At 36.9% G+C, this 26,706-nt stretch overlaps 1 protein-coding gene across 1 annotated transcript in view; it reads right to left on the bottom strand.

Moving 5' to 3' along the window:
* Window positions 1-738: 738 nt before the first annotated feature.
* Window positions 739-26,706, bottom strand: part of LOC129247754 (tyrosine-protein phosphatase non-receptor type 14) — a 35,902-nt gene continuing 9,934 nt past the window's right edge. Inside the window, exons 2-8 of the mRNA XM_054887040.1 lie at window positions 15,160-15,600; window positions 12,908-13,755; window positions 10,440-12,833; window positions 9,313-9,531; window positions 5,737-5,913; window positions 1,639-1,962; window positions 739-1,559 (exon numbers count right to left, since the gene is read on the bottom strand). Of these exons, the coding sequence (XP_054743015.1) occupies window positions 1,431-1,559; window positions 1,639-1,962; window positions 5,737-5,913; window positions 9,313-9,531; window positions 10,440-12,833; window positions 12,908-13,755; window positions 15,160-15,600 (4,532 nt within the window). The 3' untranslated portion in view covers window positions 739-1,430. The remainder of the gene's footprint in view (window positions 1,560-1,638; window positions 1,963-5,736; window positions 5,914-9,312; window positions 9,532-10,439; window positions 12,834-12,907; window positions 13,756-15,159; window positions 15,601-26,706) is intronic.

Raw genomic sequence — 26,706 nt, forward strand, 5'->3', positions numbered from 1 at the left:
CATAGAAATTAGTAGAGCGCTGCAACGCTGGAGTTTCCAACTGGCGTACAAGATACAGCTCGTAATTATTATCTAAAGCAAAAAATTCAAATGGATTTCTAATTATCATGATTTTTTATTTTAGATGAACTAAGAAAACTGAGAGAAATTCCAAAATTTCAACTTTTTGGAGTTTTTAAAGAAAAAAATGCCTTTCTATAAAAAAAATTCACTTCAACTTGGTATAAAAATCTTGAAAAAAATCTTTTTATCTATTTTGTTAGTTCAAATAGAAGAGAATTTAATACTGAAGGGAACAAGCTATGATTCATTTCAAAAGGTTCATTAGTTTTTTTTTTTTTCATTCATAAAAATGAAAAGTCGAGAAAAGAAGATAAAGCTTGTATTATAGCTGTCCGGTCACAGCGTAACTACCTAACGCTCGCCTACCTTTGGCTTTGTATCTACGGAAATATTGAGAATTAGGCTCTGTAACTTTGTGTGAATATTCTGAAATATATTAGGAATCGCTTAAAACGAAAAAAAAAATGATTTTTTTACCTTATAAACCAGGCTCCCCCCTTAAGAAAGTTATGATTAACCCACTTTTTAAACAATCTAAAGTGAATTTGTTTTTCCAAAAAAATGATTTTTTTTTTTTATAATTATATTATTAATTAGTGAAAAATTGTTGAATTTCTCACTTTAATTTTCTTGGTTTAACTGGAAGCAATACTATGCTAAAATAAATTTTATTTTAATGAAAAAATTTGAGAAGACTGTTGAAATATATAACAATAAAACCTGTACGTTTCGTTTCAATCGAATATTTCTTTCCTTCCCAAAAAAACCACGAAAAAATCAATTTTTTGAGGCCTCTAAAGCAGGCTCCCCCCTTAACATTAGTGGCTAGTTTTTCAGCGCCAGTTTGACTGTGATTAAGTTTGGCCGCAAATCTGGACGTTGAACCCCAGTTTATTCAGTGCACCGAAAAACTGCCACTCAAACAGGCTGGGAATTGACATCATCAGTATGAGTTTTGGGGTATCGAGAGTTACCGGTCAGTCACTTTTTGTTTAGATGGAAGCACCATATCTAATATGTATGTAAGTATGTAATAAAAATGTATTCTTTACAATGCTACTTAATTCTTAGTTTATCGCATACGTTTAGTTGTTCGTTCACTGCATCGTGTTTTGTTTTTTTTCATTTTATTCATTTTTCATCTCTTTTTTTGCTTACATTTGTTTTGTATAAATTATAAATATCGTTTCCTTAACTTAACGTGCTTAAATGTAAAATTTTAAAAATTGCGACTCGTTTAATATTTTCGATTTTATGCTTTTTCTTTTAAAACTATTGCAATTTAGAATTGCATAAATTTCATAATAATAATGGCCACACGAGTGGGGGGAGTCATTTGCATTTGAAGTCAACCACACAGTTGGCGTTCAAATCAAACGCGTACGCTTTAGATAGGTTATGAGTAAACTATAAATGAATTTATACTGGGCTAGGGACGGTATGATGCTATCACGCTGATGACGCAATTGACCAATAACGCGTGGTATATCCAAATCCTGCATAGAGATAGAGTGCAAGAAAGCATAACAGATAAATACAAATAAAAAATCATGAAAGACTGCACTTGCAACTCACCTCATTATGATCCAGCGTATAGAGTAGCAAATCAGCGGTCAATGTAACGCCCGAGCGACCACCACCCTCAAGGCAATGTATCAACACTGGCGGGTTCGTATTGTGTCCCGGTGGCACTTCATTGATCGAAGCCATGCGCACGGAATTTAACTCTTCGAGAAAATCCAAAAAATGATTCACCTCACGCGGACAATTCTGTTCACCCCAATTGGTGTAGTTCAAGTGCCAAACGGAACGATAGCGACGCGATTGTATGTGAAATAGGCGCAGCTTGCTGGTAATGCAACGATCTGTGGTTTGTGAGAATTCCTGATACACTTGGAACTGTCAATGAGAGAGGAGAAGAGTAGCGAAAGAATTAGGTAAAAGAAGTCAAAAAGCAATGAACAAAAGGGTCTTTCATAATGCGCGCCTATACAGGCCGGTTCACTTCATTTAGAGGCAATAATTTTTATGAAATAAAATGTTTATTAAAGCAACCGTATTTGATCCAGGAACACAAGGGTTTCTGATCCGAGAGAGGGTTCAATAAGTACCCTTGTTGGAAATGATGGCAACATTTTTTCAAAAAATATTTTATTTTATTTTTCAAAATAGACCCCTTTTAGAAAGATAGTGAAATGGTTGATGTGTAAGTCTGACACCCCTCTAGTAGCACTAAAGCGGCGTTTTTTTTTTTTTTGGAAAAATACACTTCTCCAAACGCTCCGGCTATTTTTTAACCCCTCCGAAAAATAGGATTTGTCGAACTCTCCAAAATATGCCTTTGTGTCGGCGATGACTTCCTCGTTTGAACTAAATTTTTTTCCCGTGAGCCATTTCTTCATGTTAGGGAACAAGAAAAATTCGCAGGGCGCCAGATCGGTTGAATACGGGGGTGCGGCAGCAATTCATAACGCAACTCACGCAGTTTGGTGGTGACAACTCCGGATGATGTGCTGGTGCGTAATCTTGGTGAAACAGCAGCTTTCTGTTCGCCAATTTTTTGTGAAAGCGGTCCAATAACTCACGGTAGTTTTATTCAGTGATCGTTCTTTCTTTGACATCGTTCGCATCGCAAAAAATCGTCGCCATTACTTTTCCGGCCGATATGACTGTTTTCGTCTTCTTTGAAGCAGATTCACCGGAAGAAATCCATTCTTTTGATTGTGATGAGCCCGGGTTTCATCAACGGTTACAACTCGATTCAAAAATTCCTTCAGATCTCGCTTAAATTGCTTCAAACACTGCTTCGAAGTTAACAGCTGCATCAGCTTGTTGTTGCTTGTGAGCAATGCGGCACCCATCGGGGCGGCAATTTTTTCATCGCCCACTTATTATGTAAAATATTAATTGCCGTTCCGGTCAACCCACCTACGACCTCTGTTACTTAGCGCACTTTCGTTCGTCGATCAGCTAGAATCATGTCGTGAACTTTTTAACTGATCTCCTCGGTAACCACGCCTGCCGGCCGTCCTAGTCACTCCTCATCAAAACCGGATGTTCGCCGACGTTTAAATTTGGCGAAGCGTCTCCATGACAGCGTCCAACTTTGTTTTTACCTCTTCGCATCTGTTCCCATCAAAAACAAAAAGCGAATTACCGAACGGTACAGCTCTTTTTCCATCTTAGCGAAAATCACGAAATACGTATCACTCGAATAGCTGCCAAATCCAAACGAACTTATCAATCAGTGTGAAATTTGTTTTGCCGTCATTTGATAGATGGCAACGATGCTAACACCAACTTCCCTAAGGAATGCCCTCTGTCATCAAACACGGGTACTTATTGAAGCATCCTTGTAATTCATGTGTAGGCTGTACTTTGCATTAAAATATTATTCCATCTAACGGTATTTCGCAGCAATAAATTTTCAGCAGTTGTAATATTTTGCTTAATTTATTGGTTCACTTGAATAGAGTCACTAAGAAAAAATAATAGCAAATATTTTTAAAGCTAAGTAGTTTTGCTGCCACCTTGTTTATATTATAAATTACTGCGTAAATACGTTGATGAATGGATTTGTACAAATTCTTCTGAAAAATCCAACTAATAGGTCCAAATGTTTCACGGATCTCGGGAAAAGATGATTCTAACAGAGTTTTATAGCTGTTTTCCGTCTTTTTGCAGTCTACAATTTTCAATTCAAAAGCTCCATAGTACGATATTGCTCCCCATACCTTAAGACCACCTTCACAGTTGTGATGTCGACCCAAGTGCTCTTCCTCCTTTCTTAAGTCATGGAAATATTAATTGTAACCATCCAGTTTGAACTGCTTTTCGTCAGTAAATACTAAAAGTTTTCATTCACCCGGATCGTTATTTGTAACAGAACTCCAAGCCATGCGATCACTTGCAAAATCAAGGCGGCGTTATTTGCGAAATTAATTCAAAGGTGTTTTTTTATGTAATTTTATAGCGCTTTTAGAATAGCTCTTCGAACGGCTGTTTTCTGGCTACAACATTTACCATTTCTCTAATTTTTTCCTTTTTAGTTCTTACCATAGAAGGCATCTAGTTTCACGTAACGACTCACAGCGTTTGGACTTCGACCGGTTTTTTTATTATAATACAAGGTGTGTTAAGTGAATTTTCAAATTTCGCGGGGTACGTACATGTGACTTTCGATTATTGTAATTTTTTATGTTGGTTCAGTCGCCTCGATGATATGTTCACGGTTTTAGCAATATTGCATCTTTAGTTTGTTTGTGAGAGGCATAAATACATAAGACAAGTGTTTTGCGTATTCGGCGATTTTCTGCTACCGAAAAAAATGGATCAAAGAAGTTGCTGAGGATGTCGGCATATCGGTAGGCTCATGCCATGTAATCTTTTCCGAAATTTAGGGCATGAAGCGTGTTGCACCGAAGTCCGTTCCAAAATTTGACCAAAACCAACGTTGCATTAGCAACACTCAGGAATTATTGAATGACCATCGATGATCCAAATTTGCTTAAAAGGGTCGTAACTGGTGACGAATCATAGGTATATGGCTATGACATCCAAACCAAAACCCAATCGTCCCGATGGAAGAGTCCAGGAGATCCAAGACCAAAAAAAGCACGCCAAGTTCGATCAAATGTTCAAAGTTTTGCTCACTGTTTTCTTTGATTACCATGGCGTGGTGCATCAGTCGTTCTTACTACAAGGACGAACGGTAAATATAGAGTATTGCATTCAAGTTATGCGCCGTTTGCGTGAAGCAATACGAAAAAACATCCGGAATTGTGGAAAAAATATTAATGGGTTTTGCAACAACGCCGTTATCATGCCTTAGCCACCGTATTCACCTGTTTCCAAGATTGAACAGACCCATGAAAGGATGGCATTTTGCAACGATTGAGGAGGTAAAAACCGAATCGCTGAGAAAGCTCAAGGACATAACAAAAAATGCATATCAGAACTGCTTCGAAGATTGGAAAAAAACGCTGGCACAAGAGTACTATATCTGCGGGCAACTACTTTGAAGGAGATAAAATAGCAATTGATGAATAAATAAATATTTTTTGAGAAAAATGAAAATTCACCTTATTTTTTGAACACACCTCGTATAAAACATGTAAAAATTTAGATTCTTTCAGGTTTCACTTTTTTCCAAATCTCTTTCAAAAGCTCTTCACAATCGTATGTAAAAAATGACATCATTTAAATGTACACCAGTGAATCCCCAGGTAAAATCGGCCAAACAAACAGTCGATTCATGAATACATAATGGTTGAGAACGTCGACATATCTATGTTTAAGGTTGTTCAGCAACACTTTGCGCTACAGCAGAAAAATTCTCAACAGAACTTCCAGTTTTTTCCAGATCTACCAATCCTTTTTTCATCCTTGACAGAACCAGCTTTTTGACATTTTTTCACCACTTTGAATTGTCGACTCATTCGGACTAAATTTCGACCAAAAAAAAATCACGAATTTTGCGATACATTATTCTTAAAGATCGACGATTTTCATAATAAGTTTCAATAATTTTAGCGCGTTGTTCTATCTGTTTACTTTGTTTACTTCACAAATGCTAAAGATGACATACAAAAAACAGGTACCGTCTAGGAATAATTATTCACTGACATCTAGACGTCACTTTTGCAAGACCCTTTATATTTAAGCGAGACTTACTTGTCCAAACTCTAGCCGCTGATTGCTATTCGGTGGCATATAATTCAAGCCCTCCGACAGCTGTACAATCAAATACACATCCGCTTCCCAGACACACTGCCAGAAAATGCGTGTAGTCAACTCCTCCTGCGGGGACTGAGCAATTATGTAGAAGCGTTGTTTGGTGCCAACTGTAGCCTGAAAAGAGTTGGAAAAAGTAGAATTTATTGAATTTGTGTTTTACAAAAATGAGTTTTATACAAAGGTTAAAGTATTTAAGAATGAAAAATTTAGAATACAATAATTTGAAATAAAAATTTAGAATGCAATCATTTTTTTTTGTGACGGTCATTGTAGCCGAGAGGGTTAGTGTGTGGCTACGATTCGGAAGTGCACAGGTTCCAAACCACCGGCACGAAAGATCAATTAGGGAGAGAGCTCCATGAAAAAGCTGCTCATGAAAAAATTATCTGCTTTCCGGAGGCGACAAAAAATGTAGATGCCGAGCATAGATCTAGACTTGGCAATCATAAAGTCTATATGTTCGATGTAAATATGACCCCCGAATTTTTTCTTTTCATACATTTTTATGAGCGTGGTAGTGCCCACTTATAATCGAAATCAATCGCAATTTTGCGTCTACTGAAGAACAAGTTATCATCACACCAAGCATCTAATCTTGTTAAGTCCTCTTGAAGTCTCATGCAGTTTTTCAGTAATGCAATTGAGCTTTATGTAACAAAATACGGAATAAAATTTATTATTAAAATATTTTTTTTTAGTTATTTGTATATTTTAATTTGAAGTCATGCTTCTTTGGACCATACTTTTGTCCTTGTTGTTGTTGTAACAACATAAATATTCCACTAAACGTTAGAAGAATGCTGCTGGACTGCATGACGGGATATAAATCCGGGTCATTCCGGTAACGTAGGGTTCTACGTCCGATTGTCGTGAGAACAGCTGTCAATCCAATCCGCTTCAGTAGAGCAGAGCTGAGTGTCGATGTGGAACCCCATTTTATTGTTGTCGTAGCTTACAGATCTGTCCTCGTCGTCAATCTCATCTAACGGTAGTCCCAAAAAACGGGCAATTTCGGCAAAGATGCATTTAAAGAGAGAGAGAGAGGCGTGAGATGAGTAGGTTTAACCCTCCGTTAGACAACTTTTTTTAAAAACCTTCGATTGGGCACCCGGGTCTGGCCCTTTTCCGTCCTGTTCGAGGATCCTTTTTAAAAGCTTATATCCATAAATCGATAGAAAATTAAATTTTAGGAAGCTGCCTCGAAGTTCAAGTCGTTATGTTTTAAATTCACGCCCAAAGTCGAAGAGGTCTGACCAGACCCGAGTGCCTAGTGGAGGGTTAGGTTGACATGCGAAGAGGTGGTTAATGTCGTGCGGGAAACCTTCGCAACCCGGACATGTATTGAGTATGGCGCAATCAATTCTAGATAAGTCGAAGTTGAACCTGCCTTAGTGTCCAGAACGAAATTATGCCAGGGTAACAACTGAAACGCTTTGTCTAAGTCATGTGTTTTTTATAGTTGTAGATTCTTATTATTACTACTGCTGTTGTTGTAGTGATTTATCAGATCAACTAACAGAGTGTTCTTGAAACAACCTATTTCGACGGTAGTGATCCAAATGTTCCCGCGACAGTCGGTTCTACGTTACCGGAACGACCCGGATTTATATCCGGCCAAGGACTGTCACTTCAGCAGCATTCCCCAAATACATACATATGTATGGGGAATGTTTATGCTGCTACAACAACAACAACGGTAGTGATCAGATATTGGCTCAGAAAGAAGATTTGAACCGGGAACCATACAAGAAATCGAAAATCAAAGTCGAAACCTTAAAATGTCAAAATTTTACTCATATTGCCTCCATTGCCGAAAATATTTTCAGGATTTTACATCCACAAAGCTAAAAGTGCTTTGGTGTGTCAAAGTTGTAAGAACGAGAAATGAAATAAAATACTTAAAGGCTTCATTATTTTTAAATATAGAAACAAATTGGAGGCACGTTTTTTTATTTCATAAAAAAAAATTGTTTGAACACAAAATTCCTGAATTTTTTTGTGCGATTTTTTTCTTTACGAATTTTCAATTTTCAACTTATCGTACTAGACTTTTAGAGTCACATGTGAAGGGGTCGCTGGTAAGTACGTACATACTTATGTTGAATACGTTCGAGAGGTCCGAGAAAGCAGTTGTATTAATCTAACGAGGTAACTCGAGTTGTTCCGAAGTACATATCTCAGATCATCAATACTCAAATATATATGGTTAATCTTTTATATTAATTTATTACAACAACAAACGTTAACTCGAGCTATTTATCGGCAACGCATGAGAGTGGATCTCAAATTACCTCATTTATGGGGTCGAGAAGTCACTCGAAAAATATTACGTAAGGTCTGTCAGCCAGTTGGTAAGTTCAAGTAGATCAGTTCCTTGTTTAGCTGACTCCCACGACAGTCGGTTCTACGTTAGCGGAGCGACCCATGTTTCTGTACACTCTTGCTAACATTATTAAGTCCTTTTATCTTTTTACATTGTTCGCACTATTTTTCAGCTAAATTGTGTTAATTTTTCATAAAAATATTACAAAAAAACCTTAAAAATCAAACTTTCAAACTTTGTACAAAATCCACAAAAATGTAACAAATTTAAAAGAATTCTCATCAAACTTTTTAATCAAAACTTCTGGATATGCAGTTGTGTAGCCCATTTGAACCTTTTTGTGAAACATTAGACCTGTTCGTATAAAAATTACCCAGTAGCTTGCCAGTAAGAAAAGAGAAAAATATTAAAAAACTACATGAACGCAAAACCAGTAACGATTTGCAACGAACAACTGATTAAATTATTGCGGGAAATTCAAAAATTTTTTAATTTTTTTTCGAATGGGCTGCCTTGCATTATATTAAAAATAAACAACAAAGCAAAAAAAATACAAAATAACATGTTTTTTTTCCACAATTATTTGTTCCATTTCATCATCAGATGACAGTACTGTTCTAGTATTGTTGTGGCAATCAGGGCTTTCTTTCTTGCAAGCATAAAACATAAAAGATACATTCAATGCTTTCGATTAGTATTTCGAAAACTGCAGCAACGATGACTGCCAGTCTGCTTTGATTCAGAAGTACATCCCATATGTATGTACATACCTCTATACCATTGTCCGATTCATATTTGATATATGACTACAGATAAACTTTATAAATTTTATCTAAAAAGCATTTACTTATAATACATTCCCATTTTAATCTACATTTTTATTTACATTTAGAATTTTGAAAAAAAAAAAAAATTAATTCGTATTTATTTTTATTTTGCAATCAGCTGTTTTTCTCACTTGCGAGTTCTTAAAAGTTAAAATGTATCCAGTAAAAACTTGCAACTCCTCAAAATGTCATTTTACTCTCTCACTTTTCCCTACTTCCCAAGTTTTTTGGATACATGAACACCAAAACTTGATAGTTTGTAACAATTTTTACAAATTATTTGCTTCATGAACAGACCTATTATCAACTGTATCACTTGAGAGCTATAGTTTTTTTTTCATAATCTTAAATTCACTCCCTTACCGATATGCGCGACGCATTAACATAGCCCGTTCGATTCTCCATCGTTGGCGTTATACACACACGATTGTCGTCGTATGGCAAAAAATTCGGATCGGAATTTTTCATTGCATTCTCTTCCATCAGTGCGCAGTCGTATCGTGCCAATTCACGTCGCTTCGGTATACTTTCGAATTCGATGAAGAGTTGCGGATCGTTCAGTTTCTCAGTGAGTATGGGGCACTGCAAGATAAGAAAAGGAAAAATGTAATAATTTAAAATGGTTTGCAATGGTTTGCAAAGTTCATAAATGGCGACTTTCACGTCGATGACACGTCCCGCAACGGAAGGCCCTCGGAATATAAATCTATCCGAACACCGCAATTCAACTTGAACCCGTTAGTGTAGAGAGGTTACGTCCTTATTCACACAGGCACTAGCGTCTACCTTTCTAAGACAACGCCGTTTTCTACCTTGCTAAGGACTGTCAGTCCAGCAGCATATTCCAAAAATTTCAGGGAGTGCTTTATGCTCTTACAATATTATTATTCCCTCATCTCTCACCTCTCCCTTTCCTCCTTGTGGGCTTATCTGATATCTGTATATAAATTGGCTGAACACGCTGACACATTTTTCGGATGTAGATACGCGACCGTCAGGTTCAATTTGAGGTTTGGTGTCGCGGTCTAGCAACCCCTTAGTACACCAGCAAGCCCGCACCAGTTGTTAACAAACCCAAAACCTCAAGATCAATAACCAATATAAACACAGATGCAAACTCAACTATCGCAACCGGCAGGATTTACACTTTGGTTCGAACTGAGTTCATATACAGTCAGAGGCAGATACTCGAGAACTCAGTTGTAGTTGTTGTTGTAACAGCTTTAAACATTCGTCATACATATTTGGGGGATTCTGCTGAAGTGACCAACTTTTTTTCAGATATAAATCTGAGTCGTTCCGGTAACATTCAGGCAACTGTCGTGAGTTTAATAATTTTAACCACTTCGGGAAAATATTTGCTTTTAGTCCTAACATTAATTCTCTCGAATTTGCTCAAATTGCTTTCAAACTGTTATCTTTTATGTACTTTCGAATATTTCCTAACAAACCATACGCCTGATATAATAAAACAAACCTCCTTTACTCACCAATTTGTCCTTTGAGTATTGTCCGGAAATTGGCTGCAGTCGCGGCACACCCGTCGACCAACGATGCATCAAATTCAAATCGTCCTGAGCGAGTTTAATCTTCGCCGCCGTCTTTGCCGCATTCGATGATGAGGCCTTTTCGCGTCCGAGTGTTGCCGATTTCTGTTTATCCGGCGTTTTGCTACGTCCCAAAATATTCCATATTTTTTTGCGTTTACCCTCCTTGCCGGTAGTGTTGGAAGAATTCGTTGTGTTGGAGCTGTTTGTGGTGTTACTGGAGTTGGTAGTAGTGTCCAGCAACGATGAATTATGCGAACGGTTATGATGGTGTTGATGATGTGATGACGAATGGTGCATGGTGGCCGTGGCCGATGCCGAAGCGTTACTTGAAATTGAAGATATGTTCATGGCACTAAATTGATGTTGCGCTGCGAGCAGCACTGAGTCCGTTGTGTCATCATGCGTGGGTGGCGTTGTATGTGCGCGCATAACGGTACCACCAGCTGATGCTGGCGTTGGTGTCGCCGCTGTAGCGACGTCCACAGAAGAGGCGGATGATGCACTCTGCATAAGTTGCGCCTTGTGGGCGTGATGATGTTGCCTTGGCGGCGGCGTTTGCATCATTGGCTGTTGACTGTTGCTACTATTATGGCCAACGGCTGGTGCCGCAGAGGCAGCGCGCACTGCACGTTGCGGCGGCGTAGGTTCTAAGAACTGCAGCTCAGTGCTGGCCGCACGTTCAGCATATTTATGCATATTGAGCGCGGCATTAACCGCCGCCTCAGCCTCAGCCTGTTGTAGCTGTGCTTGCACTTGCGCCTGCTGTTGCTGCAAAAGCGCTTGCTGCTGTTGCTGTTGAAGCGCTTGTTGTTGTTGCTGCTGCTGCTGTTGTTGCTGCTGCTGCTGCTGATGTTGGTGATGATGATGATGTCGCACAGCAGGCACCGGAGGCATTTGCTGTTGCGGCTGCGCGTGCATGCCACCTGGCGCCGATTGTATTGAAGCTGTGCGATTGCGCATAGCTTCACTGGTTGCCGAAGATCCTGACGAACGCTGCTCCATATTGCGTTGCACTGTCGACTCGGCAGCAACATAACGCGCATGTGGCACATTCTCGTAAATCGGCTCGACAGAACCGTTTAAAGTGTTACGCTGCAGTGATGCAGCAGCAGCATTTGGCTGCAGTTGTTGTTGCTGATGTGCTTGCAATTGTGGCGGCTGCGGTAGAGGGGGCTGCTGCGGTTGCGGTTGCACTTGTGGTGGCGTTGGACGGTAAACGTTGTTGTTGGCATTGCTATTTAGAGTTGGTGAATTTTGTTCATTGTAGCTGTGTGTATTATGCGGCAAAAAGAGACAGTCCTGCCGCAGCTGCGACAATATCGATGGTTGTTCCTCGATCATATTCAAATTTTCGAAAGTGCCGTGCGGCAGATAAGGTTGCGAATGACCCATATGACCACCACCCATGTAAGAGGGATGAGTATGTATTAATGCATGATTTGTAGCAGTTACACCGCCGGCCGCTTGTGCCGCGCTAACGCTACCGCCCACAGTACTGCCATATGGATAATGTGAATTAATAAAATTACGGTTCGACACCAAATCAGGTGAAGAACCAGACACATAGGCGCGATAGCCCATCAGCGGCCGATGCGAGGCCACCGCCAGGTCAGGTGTGGACGAAGAGTTCAAGCGATTGACGGGATAAGGAGGTGGTGGTTTGCTACGCACCATTTGCAGACGATGTCCCAAGTCGATGTATGCACCGCCGCCGCCGCTAGTGCTGTTGCTGTGCCCACCCGGCGCCATTGTCACGCCGGCAGCGGTTAGATGATGATGTTGGGCATGCATTGCGGCCGCTGGTTGCGCGACATCTGGGTAACGATGCGGCGCTAATTGACTGAGTAATACACCGTCACCATAAATTGCTGCTGCATTATGCACATCAGGCTGTGAACCCGCGTAATAGATAGCTCCACTGGCGGTAGGCGTCGCACCCATGGCTACAGCAGAAGCGCTCGACGCTAATTGCGGCTGGTAGTTAGCATAATTGTTCATTTGCGGATGATGCAATTCGCTGGAGGGTGTGCGATATTTCAATTGAACTGCGGTCTCGTAGTCGGGCGCAGGCCGATAAGTGGGCAACATTGCTTTCAGTCGTTCGTGCTCGTGTGCGTCAACACTGTGCAAGGCGACGCTGCTGCTATTGTTCGTTACGCTGCCGCCCAGATGGCCATGCACAATGTTATTGCTACTGCTTTGGAAAGTGTTGCCACCGCCGATATTATTGCCATTGTTATTGCTTAGATCCAAGCAAGAACTGCTCTGCTGGAGGCGCGTGTCCAACATGCTGTTCGACAGATGTTGCGTCGAGGCATAATCATGGCCATATTCCTACAATAAAAGACAACAGGTAAATATTGTATTTATTTTAAATTTACCGCAATAGCGCAAAAAGCATGACTCACCTTCGCCAACCAACTGGGCGCTATAGCACCCACGCTATGCGAATGCATACCACCATTTGGAGCGCCGCCGCCCCCACCTCCTCCGGACTGATGGCTGGCAGCCAGCGAAATATTCGATGACATTAACGCATTTGAGGCATGTGTGGAGGCGAGTAAACCATGATGTAAAGCTGGCGCAGACATGAATTCTGGATTAATGGCTGTAAGTGCGCCACCGCCACCGCCACCACTGGTAATCGCATTGGGATTGTAAATGGCACGTTGTTGCTGCTCGAGTAGCAAATCTTCACGAGAATCATTGAAATCGCCATAGCCATAAGCATCCATGCCGCCGGTGAGCACACTACTATTAACACCAGTCATGCCAACACCACCGCCAACGCTCAACGAATTGCCATTTGCGCTCTCCGCATCACCCACAGATGACGCAGAGCCCTCGTCTATGTAGCGCTTGAAAAACGTATGCTGCGTAATGCATAGCTTCCAAAAGTAGCGCGCAGTATCAGCGTCAGGAAAAATGAATGAACCCACAATCGAGCCGTCCGCTTTGTTTTGCTCGATTTTGATGGTGCGTTTGTCAATGGAAACCGTTTGTGACTCCTTCCACGGGAAGTATTGACGGCCGTTGTCCGCCACCACAACCATGCCATTGATAGCCAGACCGAGCAGCAGGTCGTTGCCCAGCGTGTCTTTTGCTTGGAAGCGCTCTTCGCCATAACCATCTAGTTGCTGGCAGCACTGTATGTACATCTCCTCGGCCTGGGATTGCTGGAGGTGCTGAATGCCTGCGTTCTGTTGTAGCACTTCCATAATCAGACTGTCGAGCAGGTTGTCATCGTTAGCGAGACCTGAAAGAGGAGAGAAATTTACTGTTTTTTTTTTGACGAGTTAGTTATGCGCAGGTAAAATTTCTCAGTTCCAGGACATAGGAACATAGAAGGAATATGAAATTGCTGATAAGCTTGCCAGGAAAGGTTCTACAGAATTCGTCTCAGTGGTCTCCCGGCAGAGGTCATCGACCTGACTGTTGTTAAAGGAAAATTGCACAGCTTATTTGTCAGAAAAGCGCAGAAAAGGTGGAGGCCAATTTCTTTGTGTGCTATTTCGAAAACCCTTTGGCCCCATTACAACAGACGCAGGGCGCAGAAAGTCTTGCGATTTCCACGGCATTCAATTTCCAAACTCGCAGCCCCGCTTGGAGATCGGCACACACGCAGAAAAGCTGGATTTACCATTTAATCTCGATTGCAGAAGCTGTGGGAACCTTTTTGAAAAGCAGACTGTTGAGCACTTTCTCTGTAAATGGCAGGGTTTGGCAGCCAGACGATACAATCACTGGGTGCTCCTTTCTTCGACAGCCTGGGGCAGTGCTCCAATCTAAATCCCATCAACCTTCTCCGTTAGGTCAACAACTACAATTCGATTGGTTTTGGGTTCGATGCCCAATTTGAAAATGTGTGAAAAGCTTCCCATAAAAGCTTATGCCGGTTACGGAGGAGACATGGTATTCCATTCGCAGGCCAAGAGCGAGACTTAGACCACAATTTAGCATAACATAACATAGCATAACATGACATAACATAGCATATCATAGCTTAACATAACATGACATAACATAGCATAACATGACATAACATAGCATATCATAGCATAACATAACATGGCATAACATAGCATATCATAGCGTAGCATAACATGACATAACATAGCATAACATAGCATATCATAGCATAACATAACATGGCATAACATAGCATAAAATAGCATAACAGAACATAGCATAACATGACATAACATAGCATATCACAGCCTAGCATAACATGACATAACATAGCATATCATACCATAGCATAACATAGCATAACATGGCATAACATAGCATAAAATAGCAAACAGAACATAGCAAAACATAAAATAAACAAAGTTAATTCGAATCATGTAAATAAATTAATAAAACCTATGTACATGACAAACTAACATAACGTAACATAACATTACATAACCCGATATGACATAACATAACAAAACAAGTTATTATAACGTTCACACAAAACAAAAAATTAGGTAAAGCAATAAAATAAAAAATAAATAATGCAACACAACATAACATAACAGCATAACAAAAGACTCCTGTACTCTACAGCTGAAATAAAAGCTCAGGGGGATAGACCAGTCTTTTCTGACATCTCTAAAATTAATTTAGCCCATATCTACTTATTCAAATAATTTATATCAAGTCCTCGCCTGCATACCTTGTAAATTCTTCGGCAACACGAGTGACTTTTTCAGATAATCCTTTGTCTGTTTGTCATTCTGATGACTATCATACTCGGCCTGTCGACAGTAGAGCGCTAATAGTATGGCGGTACGTATGTCACAGATAATTTTCCCCTCATAAATGTCACTCTTCAATTGCAGAAAGTAATAGTAGCGTGTCAAATCATCGCGACGTGATGGATCGACATAGTGACGTACACGCAGATATATTTTCGTACTCGCCGCATATTTCTCCAACTGTCTGCTGAGTGAACGTTCCAAATCGATCCATTTCAATTCATCCTCTTTACCCTTGACCACATAACGTAAACCGAAAAATTCTGGTTCTTGCAGATTTAAACGCTGGCAAACATTGTCCAAACACTCTTGGCCCTTACTTTCCGAACTGATGGTGCAGTCGACTGTGGTGGAGGTGTCTGTAAAATGAAAGAAACAAAGTACAGAATGTATAAAAATAAAAGTAAAAGACAAAGAACAAATAAAAATCACAATAGCACCAAAATTTTGATATTACTACATTTACTCTAATAAATATTAATATAAGAACAAACACTCAAAGAAGTCTCCAAATAGTTTCGAGCGCTTATTGTAGACATCACTCGTTCAATATTTGGGTAAAAAAATTTATTCAATGTCAGTATGGGCATCTTATACCATACTATTTTTCTATTGACAGCTGTCTAACTTTTTCGACGGATATTCTCGTAAGAACGCGCTATGACACCTAAGATACCTAGAGACATCATTTTGCTACCAAAATCGAAAAGTGATCCCATCGCGGATATAGAAATAGGATTGGATCACTGAAAAAATAGCATAGGAACAAAAGAATGTCGGGTAAAACTAGAGTCGTTCCGGCGGGTGGTATAAAGAGAATACAGGGTTTGATTGAAAAGCAATGAGCCTTATTTTTTTAAGCAGTTTTATTAAACCTTTTGGCTTATACAACTAATATTCTTCAAAATAGTACCCTTGAGCGTCAATACACCGCTGGTAGCGGTCCTTCCACTGCAGGAAACATTTTTTAAACTCATCCGCCGGAATCGCGTTTAATTCGGCTGTCACAGTTTTTTAGATCGCCTCGATGGAGTCGAAACGCCTCCCCTTCAGCTTTCTTTTAAGGCGCGGGAACAAGAAGAAGTCCGAAGGGGACAGGTCTGGTCTGTAGGGAGGGTGGGGACGCACCGGAACCCCCATCTTGACCAATGCAGAGGTGCAGGCCTTGTGGACGATGCCTCGAGAATCGAAAAAGATGATCAACAAGGTTTTGACCTTGGACGACACTGCAAAATCCTAACACACTTTTAAAACAGCTTTCACGCGCGGAGCGATGTTGACTGCACCGCTGTTGTCAGCGAACTGGGACCGGTTTCTGGTGGAAGGACCAACGATTCTCAACAGAACGTCCGGTTTTTGGTCTGTCAGACCTTTTTCTATCCTCGACAGTACCAGGTTTTTGAAATTTTTCCACCAACTTTTGAATTGTCGATGCATTCAGACGATTATTTCCACTAAAAAATTCGTTGTTCTTAAAGATCGACCATTTTCATAATAAGATTCAATAATTTTAACTCGTTGTTCTATCGTCCAAAATTATATAGTACATCTGTCTTCATGACACATATCAAAGATGACATAAAAAAAGGATACCGGGTAAAAAAATTATTCACTGCTAACACCTAGATCTACTTTTGGAAAAACCCTATATTTAAATGAATCTGTCTTCCAGAAAAGATGACCTATTCATAACATCTTTTAAGCCGCTACTAATGTGGGGATTGTGAAAGTGAAAACCATGATTTTTTTATAAAATATATCAGGCCAGTAAGTTCGTGCGTATTTTTCCCATAATTTCACTTTTGTACGATTTTTGCATAAATTATTCGTGGAATATAACGGGACTATTTATATTTTCTTTGATATATTGTGCATTCAACAAGTGATTTTAGTCGCGGATGGAAGCACGTGTTGTTAAAAATAAAATGAAATCTTCGAACGCGTATAAAACGCATATTTTGTTTTTTTTTTTATATAAAATTTGTAAAATTGCAACAACTGCTGCTGCAGAAAAACACTGTTCACGGAGAGGATACCGTGAGTGTAAGGACTGCGCAAAAGTGATTTTAAAAATTCCGAAGTGGTAACTGCGACGTGGAGGAGCTGAGCCAAATTTCACAGTCGATATGACAGCTCAGAGGTTAAATTCATCGCATGGAACAGTTCACAGGCACCTGGTTCAGTTGGAAAAGATTTCAAAGCTGGGAAAATGGGTTCCGCATAAGCTTTCCGTCACCAACCTTCAGCAGAGAGTGAATGTGTGAGAACAACGTGTGCTGCAACGGCTTGAAAATGAAAGTTGTTTGAACTGTATCGCTACTGGTGATGAAAAATAGGTCCTTTACAATAATCCTGTTCGCAAACGCCAATGGTTATATAAAGATGAAACACCAGAACCGACCCCTAGAGATGGCCTTCACCCCAAGAAGATTGTCCGGTATTGTTTATTATGAATTTCTGGAACCAAACCAGACGATTAATGCTGATTATTATTCCCATCAGTTATCACAAACCTGAATGAGGCACTTAACAAAAATCGACCGTCTTTAGTGAATAGACGCAAAGTTTTGTTTCACCACGTCAACGCAAGACCTCATACCGCAAGGCAAACATTAGGCGAGCTGAACGAGCTCGGATGGGAGCTAATGCTGCATTCACCATACTCTCCGGATATTGCACCTTATGATTATCACCTTTTCCGTGGACTTCAATCCCATATGAGTAGCAAGAACTACTCCTCAAAAGAAGCTATAAAAAGGGATATCGAAGCGTATCGGGGACTTTTTACCCCGGGCCCGGACTCGAGATTATACGTATTTATATGAATTAGACATAATTGGAAAGGGACCGCATTTGCAATTTTCCCCCGGGGCCCGGATATGCTCTCTACGGCCCTGATCATCACTTTTTGATTGCCACTAGTAAAATAACTCTTGATTTGTTTTCAACCCTATTGTTTATTTTTTTTTTGCATATTTGAAAAGGTTGAGGCTTCCATAGATTTGTGTAAGCAATTCAAGCAAATCAGACGAAATTTGATTAGCTTTATAAAATAATTTAAATTACTTTTGAAATTTTTTTTTTAAATACAAATTTTAGTTGATACCTCTGACTCTACCTCTAATCCCTTAAAAGTAAACTCATATTAATTGCCTTGGTTGGCATTGTATTTGTATATAGCGACATTGGATTATTAAGGTCGATATTAAAACTCAATTAGTTAAGCTCTAAAAATAGCACTGAAGTTGACAAATACAGTTCAACAATTTGTCTAGCAAACACTTTTGGATGACGCTTTCTATGTAGAATTATAACTGGCTAAACATCAACATTTTGTGGTACTTAAAATATTTTAAGCAAAAAATTTATCGCTGAGAATCATAAATGGCATAATATCAACTGTCATAATTCAAAAAATAAGAAAATATGCCTCATTGCCCAGAACACGACTCCAATCGCACTCAAACCAGCTTGTCACAGAACTCGAAAATCTACAAAAGACCTTATGATAATAAATCTATCTAAATTATTATTAAAATTAGTAAATGGTTGCACCACTGCGTGTATGCCATATAAGTTTTTTCTCTTAAATGAATTAAATATAGCTTTAAGTAAAAAAATTGCTTAATGTTTAAAAAACAGATCGCAATAAAGAAATGGATTAAAAAAAAAATTCATTCGGTAACGAACACAATTCAAAATCGCTTCTTAAATTAAGAATAAAAAATGAACTCAATGTTAAGAATTTAGCTCACAGTCATTGACACACAAAAAAGAGGTATAATTTCGATCGACGCACACTAACCAGATACCTCAATACACATTGCACATCTCACTCTCAAAGAGTAATAGAAAAACTATCTGGTTTTTGAGTTATTGCATGAATTTTATAAATCACATATTTGCTATGATCGAAATAGGAATGCTCTTCAGCCCGATTTCCACAACATAAGCCACAATCCCACAGTAAGCTACATATTTATGTACATACTCATACTTTAAAATTGCTAACAGATGTTTTCGCGAAGGTGATTTCAATTACATTGACAGCTGATGAAATTACCAGAAAATTGCATTTCAAAGAATTGACCGACAACTGAAGCTCCCACCCAACGAAGTTGAGAATTTTCAATAAACCAATGAAATTAGCAGTGAGTTACTATACGTACTCGTATGTATGTATGTTATTTGAATATATGCACTTGTATGTATGCATGGGTGTGCAGCTTAATCAAATATGTATCGCTTTAATGCCAATTGGTATATAAAAATTAAATTCAATTAAAATTGAATAGCGACAACTATTTAAAAATGGACTTCTTCTTGTCGATGGGAAGTTTGCAGGCCACCGCGCACACACACATTCATGCATATGTATTTGTATGTCGGCACTAGCACGACAGCTGTTGCGTGGATTTTTGTTTCTATTTCCTGCTGCCGCTTCGCTGTCGCTGTCACAGTCTCTCCTATTGCGTTTGACGCTACCTGGTAGGAAAAGCACTAATATCGAACTCATGGGTAATGTAATATGATGCGAAAATCAAAGATTCGTGAGAGCGCTGGCAAAATGTTTTGTAACATTTTTCAATTTTAACACGCCAATAAAAAAATATCGTAAATTTTCATGGTTTTTCTAATCTTTTTTATTCATCATCAATTTCATCGTTTTATTATAATTCTTTCTTTTTTTATACTTTTTTCATATTTTTTTTATATTTTTTTTTATAATTTTTTTTTATAATTTTTTTTATAATAATTTTTTCATAATTTGTTTTATAATTTTTTTATAATTCGTTTTTTACATTTTTTTGTTACAAACATTTTTTTATAATTTTTTTTATAACTTTTTTTTATAACTTTTTTTTATAATTTTTTTTTTATAATAATTTTTTTTATAATAATTTTTTTTATAAAAAATTTTTTATAATAATTTTTTTATAATATCAACTGATGGGCTGACGTCAGGTGTATTTACAAAAAAACTGGCATTGTGTTGGTGGTATACGAAAAAAATCAACCAATAACACCTCGTTGCCGTCTGAACAACAACTGATTGGACGAGTGTGTTAATACATGTAAAATGATCGTGCAGAATTCGCTTGCCGAATCCCCAAATGATGTGACAACCAAAGTTCCCTTCACAATTTTCTTTTTCACCATGGCTAAATAGCAAGCCTGGTGATCTATAATCCTTGGTCGCACTCTGAAGACAGTCCAACTTCTTGAACCATCAGTTACAAAGAACTTTAAAAACAGAGAAACTCACCAACCCCGCCCCGTCGCTCTACCGAAACTCGCGAATATTATACACCACACCCTATTGATTACATTTGATACCGAAAGGGACCACTTTTCTTCTTATACCATCTTAGTAAGTAGCAAAGTAATTAGCAGTTGGCTAAACCAAAAATTATTTACAACAGTTGAGATTTTCCCTACAGGGTAGCCTTGGCGACATCATAGTAATAATAACAACCACAACATAAGGAAGAAAAAAGTTATTCATATTCTAATTATAAATTCCAAGACAATTGTTGGCGGGCATTAAAAGAAATTTTTTTCCACAACAATAAAATAGCTTCTATTAAAATGCAAATAAATAAATTAAATGCCAACAAAAAACAAAAACAAAGAACAAATAATTACATATTCTTATAATTATTACAAAAACAATAGAAAATACGACAAAGTTGTCTTTGCATACAAATGAGCAGATTTGCGAAGCAAAGAAGGAAAGCCACAAATATAGAAAAAAATAAATACATGAAAACAAAAATTTTTAATTTTTTTTAATCGGTAATGGGGCGGATACTGATTCCATTATTTAAACGACTCAACGAATATTGCACGAACTGGTTGCCGGGATCGAAATTTCAGTTTTGGCCATAAAACCGTTCGTGCTTTAAGTCATTCAGCTTTATTACATTCGAATGAATTAGAAGTAAAGCTGGGGGAACAGAGACAAACAGCGCACCCATTAGGATCTATTACTTAGTTTATACAATTCAAAGATCATCACTCAGGACTGTTTGCGATAGAAGCAGAGGGCTCATTTTTTAGAATTTTGCTGCTGCTACATCAAGAGGAGGATAAAGTTTCCCTTGGTAGCAGATCATTAAAGGGGCTTAAAATGTATTCTGAAGAAGAGGAAACATTCTTTCTCTCTACACACTCTCCACCTACACTCATAAACGAAACCCATGTGGAGGTGTTTGTTAATTCTGCAGTGTCTGCCCAAGAAAGCTCTGGCAGCCGAAGTATTTTTCCTCCTGGGCTCTTGCATATCTACGCAGTTCTGGAAGAGATAATCGAAATACCCAGGGTGGACTTCTAGGAAAATGAGCCTAAATTCGATATCGTACATGTCGAGCAAAAAAAGCGAAAAGGATATACAACGACAGAGGCTAATTAATTTTAGATAAATTAGATTTAGTTAAATTAAAAATAAATTTAGGGACTATTAATCATTTTCCTTTATTATTATTATTGCTTCATTACTATACTTTGTTCTGTAGAAAAAATATTTATTAAAGCTATTTCTCAAAAACAAAATCATTTTTCGTGTGAGCAAATAGCTAAACCTATTTCAAATACCAAAATCAATACGATATTTTGTTTCATGTGAGAGTACCAAAAAACTGCAAGATATCAATAAGAAAAATAAATACCAAAAACTCATAATAAAACGCAAAAATATGCAAAGCATTTAGGCGTGTCTAAAACGCCTTGGATACGACACCGCCTTAGACCGATAAAGATTAAAGTTATTGGAATATCACAAAAGCTATACAAGCTAAAAAAAAGAAAAAAAATCCCGACAGAATGTGGCGAAGAAATAAAATGACAAATTATTTATGCAAAGCAAAACTACAAGTAAACCAAACCTACACTGTGCGGGACTAGAAGGGTTATTGAAAAAACGGTTATTCGGTTGGGTAAAAATGTAAATTGAAAATATTTTATTAAACTTTTTATAAATACATTTTTTTATTAAAATTTATTTTGATTTTTTTTTACATATATATTTTTTAATTATTATATTTTTTACTTATATATTTTTTATTTTCCATATTTTTTTAATTTTTTTTAATTTTTTTTATACATGTTTTTTTATTTTTTACATATACAATAAATTTTTGTATTTTAGAAATTTTGTTATTTATGAACATTTAACCTAGAGTACTCTAATTTGAGCAAAGTTAAAAAATTAATTGTAATACTGTAGTGGAATTTAATTTGTGCAAAGTTACAAATTAAAAAAAAGACATAAAATAAAAAAAATAAATAAAAAAGTAGTAAAGAATAAAAAAAAAAATTAAAAAAATAATAAAAAATTATAACTGAAAATATTATACTCAACTTTCTTGAAATACATTTTTTTATTTAATTTTTTTTGTTTTTAATTTTTTAAATATATTTTATATTTTTTCAAACTTTTTTTAATATTTTTTTAAACTTTTTTTTTATATTTTTTTAACTTTTTTTAATGTTTTTTTTTTAATATTTTTGGAGAACTCTTATTTCAAACATATACGAGAATTTCGATCATTAAAACCTTGAGTATTGTAAAAAGATCAGCATCGAATTTGAGCAAAGTTAAAAAATAAATTCTAATACTATAAGAGAGTTTATTTTGTGTAAAATTGTAAATTTAAAATTAAAAAAAATATATCTATACTAATATTATAAAGAGGAAAACTTTGTTTGTTTGTTTGTTTGTCTGTTTGTTTGTTTGTTTGTAACGAATAGGCTCAAAAACTACTGGACCGATTTTAAAAATTCTTTCACCATTCGAAAACTACATTATCCAAGAGTAACATGGAGTACATTTTATTTTGGAAAAAATAGGGTTCCGTAAGATATATGGATTTTTCTGACACAAACTGAAAAAAATCTTATATATAAAATAAAGTCAACTTTTTGTGTGTGTTCGCTAACCGGCCGTGTCTGCACCGAATTAAACCAAACTTACACACATTGTTAAGAAGGTATTGAAGATGGTTTCCGTATAGTTTGGATACCTATTGGTGGATAGGGCTCGAGATATAGGTCAAAACGTGGACCCGGGTAACCTTCGCATGTGTATGTACAATATAGGTATCAAATTGAAGCTGTTGGTGAATGCTTTAGTATAGAGTATTTTTCATGCCGCTCGGTAACTGGGGTCTCGAGATATAGGTCAAAACGTGGACCCGGGTAACCTTTGGTTGGGTATGTACAATATGGATATCAAATGAAAGCTGTTGATAAGTGCTTTAATACGGGGTAATTTTCATACCTATTGATGACTAGGGTCTCAAAATATATGCCAAAACTTGGAACCGCCGTGTCTTTGCACCGAATTAAACCAAACTTACGCACATTGTTAAGTAAGTATTGAAAATGGTTTTCGTAAAGTTTGGTTGTAATTCGGAGCAGTGGCAACGGGTACAGCGTTCTTTTGAGCCAGCCATAATGCCGCTTACTTTTTTAACGCTTGGGGCGGAACTGAACTGTCAAAGTGAGTTACAATGTGTCAATATTTCTTTCTGATTTGGATGCCATAAGGAAAAAACGTAAGTGCAACATGTAAAAACTGTTTGTGAATTTTTTTGGAGTGGATTTTGGAACAGTGAATAATTTCTTACGAAATTTGAGAATTTAATGTGAAATCCGAATGAAATTATGTGTTCGTGGAAAAAACAATTTTTTTGGTTTTTTTTTTTTTTTGAAAAATATAAATGGATAATGGTTAAAAAAGCTCCAATGCTTAATAAAACATATAAATTGAAACGAAAAATTCATGGATGATCAGGAAAAAAGACGATTGTTTCTTAGTTATTCATATGCGTTGATTTGAAATTTAAAAGCAATCTTCTTTTTTCCTGATTTTCAATTTATATTTTATATTTACTCAAAAACAAATAGAAAAACAAAAAATATTGTTTATGCCAAAGCGCTTGAATAAAGAATAAAGAAATAAATAATAATATGAAAACCATATATTTTCTGTTCTAAACCATATCTATTCTATTTTAGTGTGCCCAGCGAAGGGGGCCGGGTTTGCTAGTGTATATATAAGGAAATAAATAAACAGTAGTAAAACCTTATGCAATTCTTTCATTATCGAACTAGAACGCAGCTGTCAAATTAAGCGGTAGTCACGGATTATCAAAAAAGGGAAGTACAGGGTGGCACAAAATTAATCACCCTATAGGAATTTTTTTTTAATTTTTCCAAATGGCATCGTACGCCAATCATATTTGACATTTCTGAACTACTACGCAGCTGCAGTATACGAACAGACAAGCAATGGAAGCAAAATAAAGATTTCCGTCATTTTTTTATTTAGTAAAAAATTTAATCAAAAACAAAATTGGTTAGATTAATGATTGATTTGATAATTCACGATTAATTTTGCGCCACCTTGCGTATGAGATATGGTTCCCAAAAGATATCTAGCGAAAAACATTCAAAACTTCTTTACCTCACCTAACCAAATTACCGCTATATAGAATGTTTTCATGGTGTCAAAATTTTATCGTAAAATCTTTAGAAGATTATTGCCACGGAAATTATTTCAATATATGTGAACAAATGTATATCCACTGAAACAAATTTCAAAACAAAGCAAACTCTCAGAAAAATTACGAACGTTCCTATGACATTCGGTTCCACGTTACCGGAATGAACGTGATTTATATCCGATCAAGGACTTGCCATCTAACAGTATTTATGCTGCTACAACAGCAACAAAAATTAAGAACTTTTTTTTCGTTGTAACCAGTTTCGTTGCTTCGAGGTTTCACCGTAGTTAGATATCTCCACTATTGAAAGAATAAGACGAAGTTTTGTTAACATCTGTTCGCCCTAAATGTGTCGCACGGGGTATTTACTGACTTTTGTAAACAAAAAAACTAATTATAAAAGAATACCAATACCAAAATATGATAGGAATAAGTAATGACTAGAAGCAATACGAAAATTTAGAAATTAAATAGCCAATATTCATAGTCAAATAGAAAAATATATAAAGCGAATTCGGGGAATTTCAATTGGCATATAAAAATGTAAATTAGGTGAAAGAGAATTCGCAAGATAAGCCGTAAAATTATATCTTAGGAAAATAAGAATTTAAAGATAAGGTAAAACTTGTTTTCTTAAGCGAAACAAACCAAAAAAAAATTACTTAACCCTTCATCTTGTCTGTGAACAAATGTTAAATATGCTTGCTACATAAATTTGTATAGCTGGTCAAATAAGAAAAATAAACTAATTTAGAAATGTAAATAAAACATATTAAAAGAAGAAACTAATATTCAAAATAAACACAAAGCTAAGAAAAACATGTAATAAAAAAATTTGTATGTGTATCATCACATAGATATTCATATGTAGAATCGCCGTAGCAAATGCTGGCTCAGGTTAAGTGCATACAGGAAGTGCCGGAAGGTGGCCATAAAATTGAGAACCAAATTGTTAACAAATGTAATAATTTAAATTGCAGCAGGTTTTATTTGTGGTAATAAATTGGCAATAAGTATGAAATACAAGTGTTTTTCTAGCAGCTTAGTCATAAAGTACACACTCAACACTCACCGTTTTACAGCGTTCTTATCAAGCGATTTGTTGGGGTAGTTAGTAAGTGCGTTTAGATAACAGGCAATTTTTGTTAACAACTTGAGAATAATTTAAGTACCAGAAAATAGTTACGAAAACACAATCTGATATTGTAAATGGTAGTACGCAAGAATCTTGATATTTAGTGGGCATAAATATTTTCAATCTCTGTCCTATGACGTAGAAGCTCGGACGATAGCGAGCACCGCAGGCTCTGAACAGCTCTAGAAAAATGGGTTCTGACTAGCTGTGTTAGCTTAACGATGATATGGACTTGCAAATGTATGTATGTATTCTACTGCCTTATATAGGGCTTTTCATTAAGAGCGCTCGAACTTGGAATATGAATAATACAAACAGTTTAAGGGGTTATACGCAGTTATGACTTTCAAAAAAATCGATTTTTTTTATTGCATTTTTGTAATGTACATATATTCAAAAGTATACGCACGAAATTTGAAGCAGATCTAAGCAATACTTTCGGAGTTATACCTAAATATGTAGAGATGCCTCGGCACGTTTTAAGGTAGGTATTGAAACTTTAAACGTGTTTTTTTCAAAACGGCATTTTTCAAGTCGGTGTACACGATATCTCGAAAACGGCTTGTTTGATCGGTCAACCGTTTTAACTCAATCTTTAAAGATACATTTTCTAGTAATTAATCGTTCCTTTTGTAAATCTAATACTTATTTTCCATTTTATAATCAATTTACGACCAAATTTTAACGTAAAAATCGAAATCATTTCTTTTGAAAGCTACCATTTTGTGAAAATTCACTATTTTGATTAGCCGAACGATTAATTACTAGATAATCTAATATATTAACAAAATTTGTTTGGTTTTTTGATTTCAGATAATCCAATC

This window comes from Anastrepha obliqua, chromosome 5 (assembly GCF_027943255.1).
Source record: "Anastrepha obliqua isolate idAnaObli1 chromosome 5, idAnaObli1_1.0, whole genome shotgun sequence".
Classification (NCBI taxonomy): domain Eukaryota; kingdom Metazoa; phylum Arthropoda; class Insecta; order Diptera; family Tephritidae; genus Anastrepha; species Anastrepha obliqua.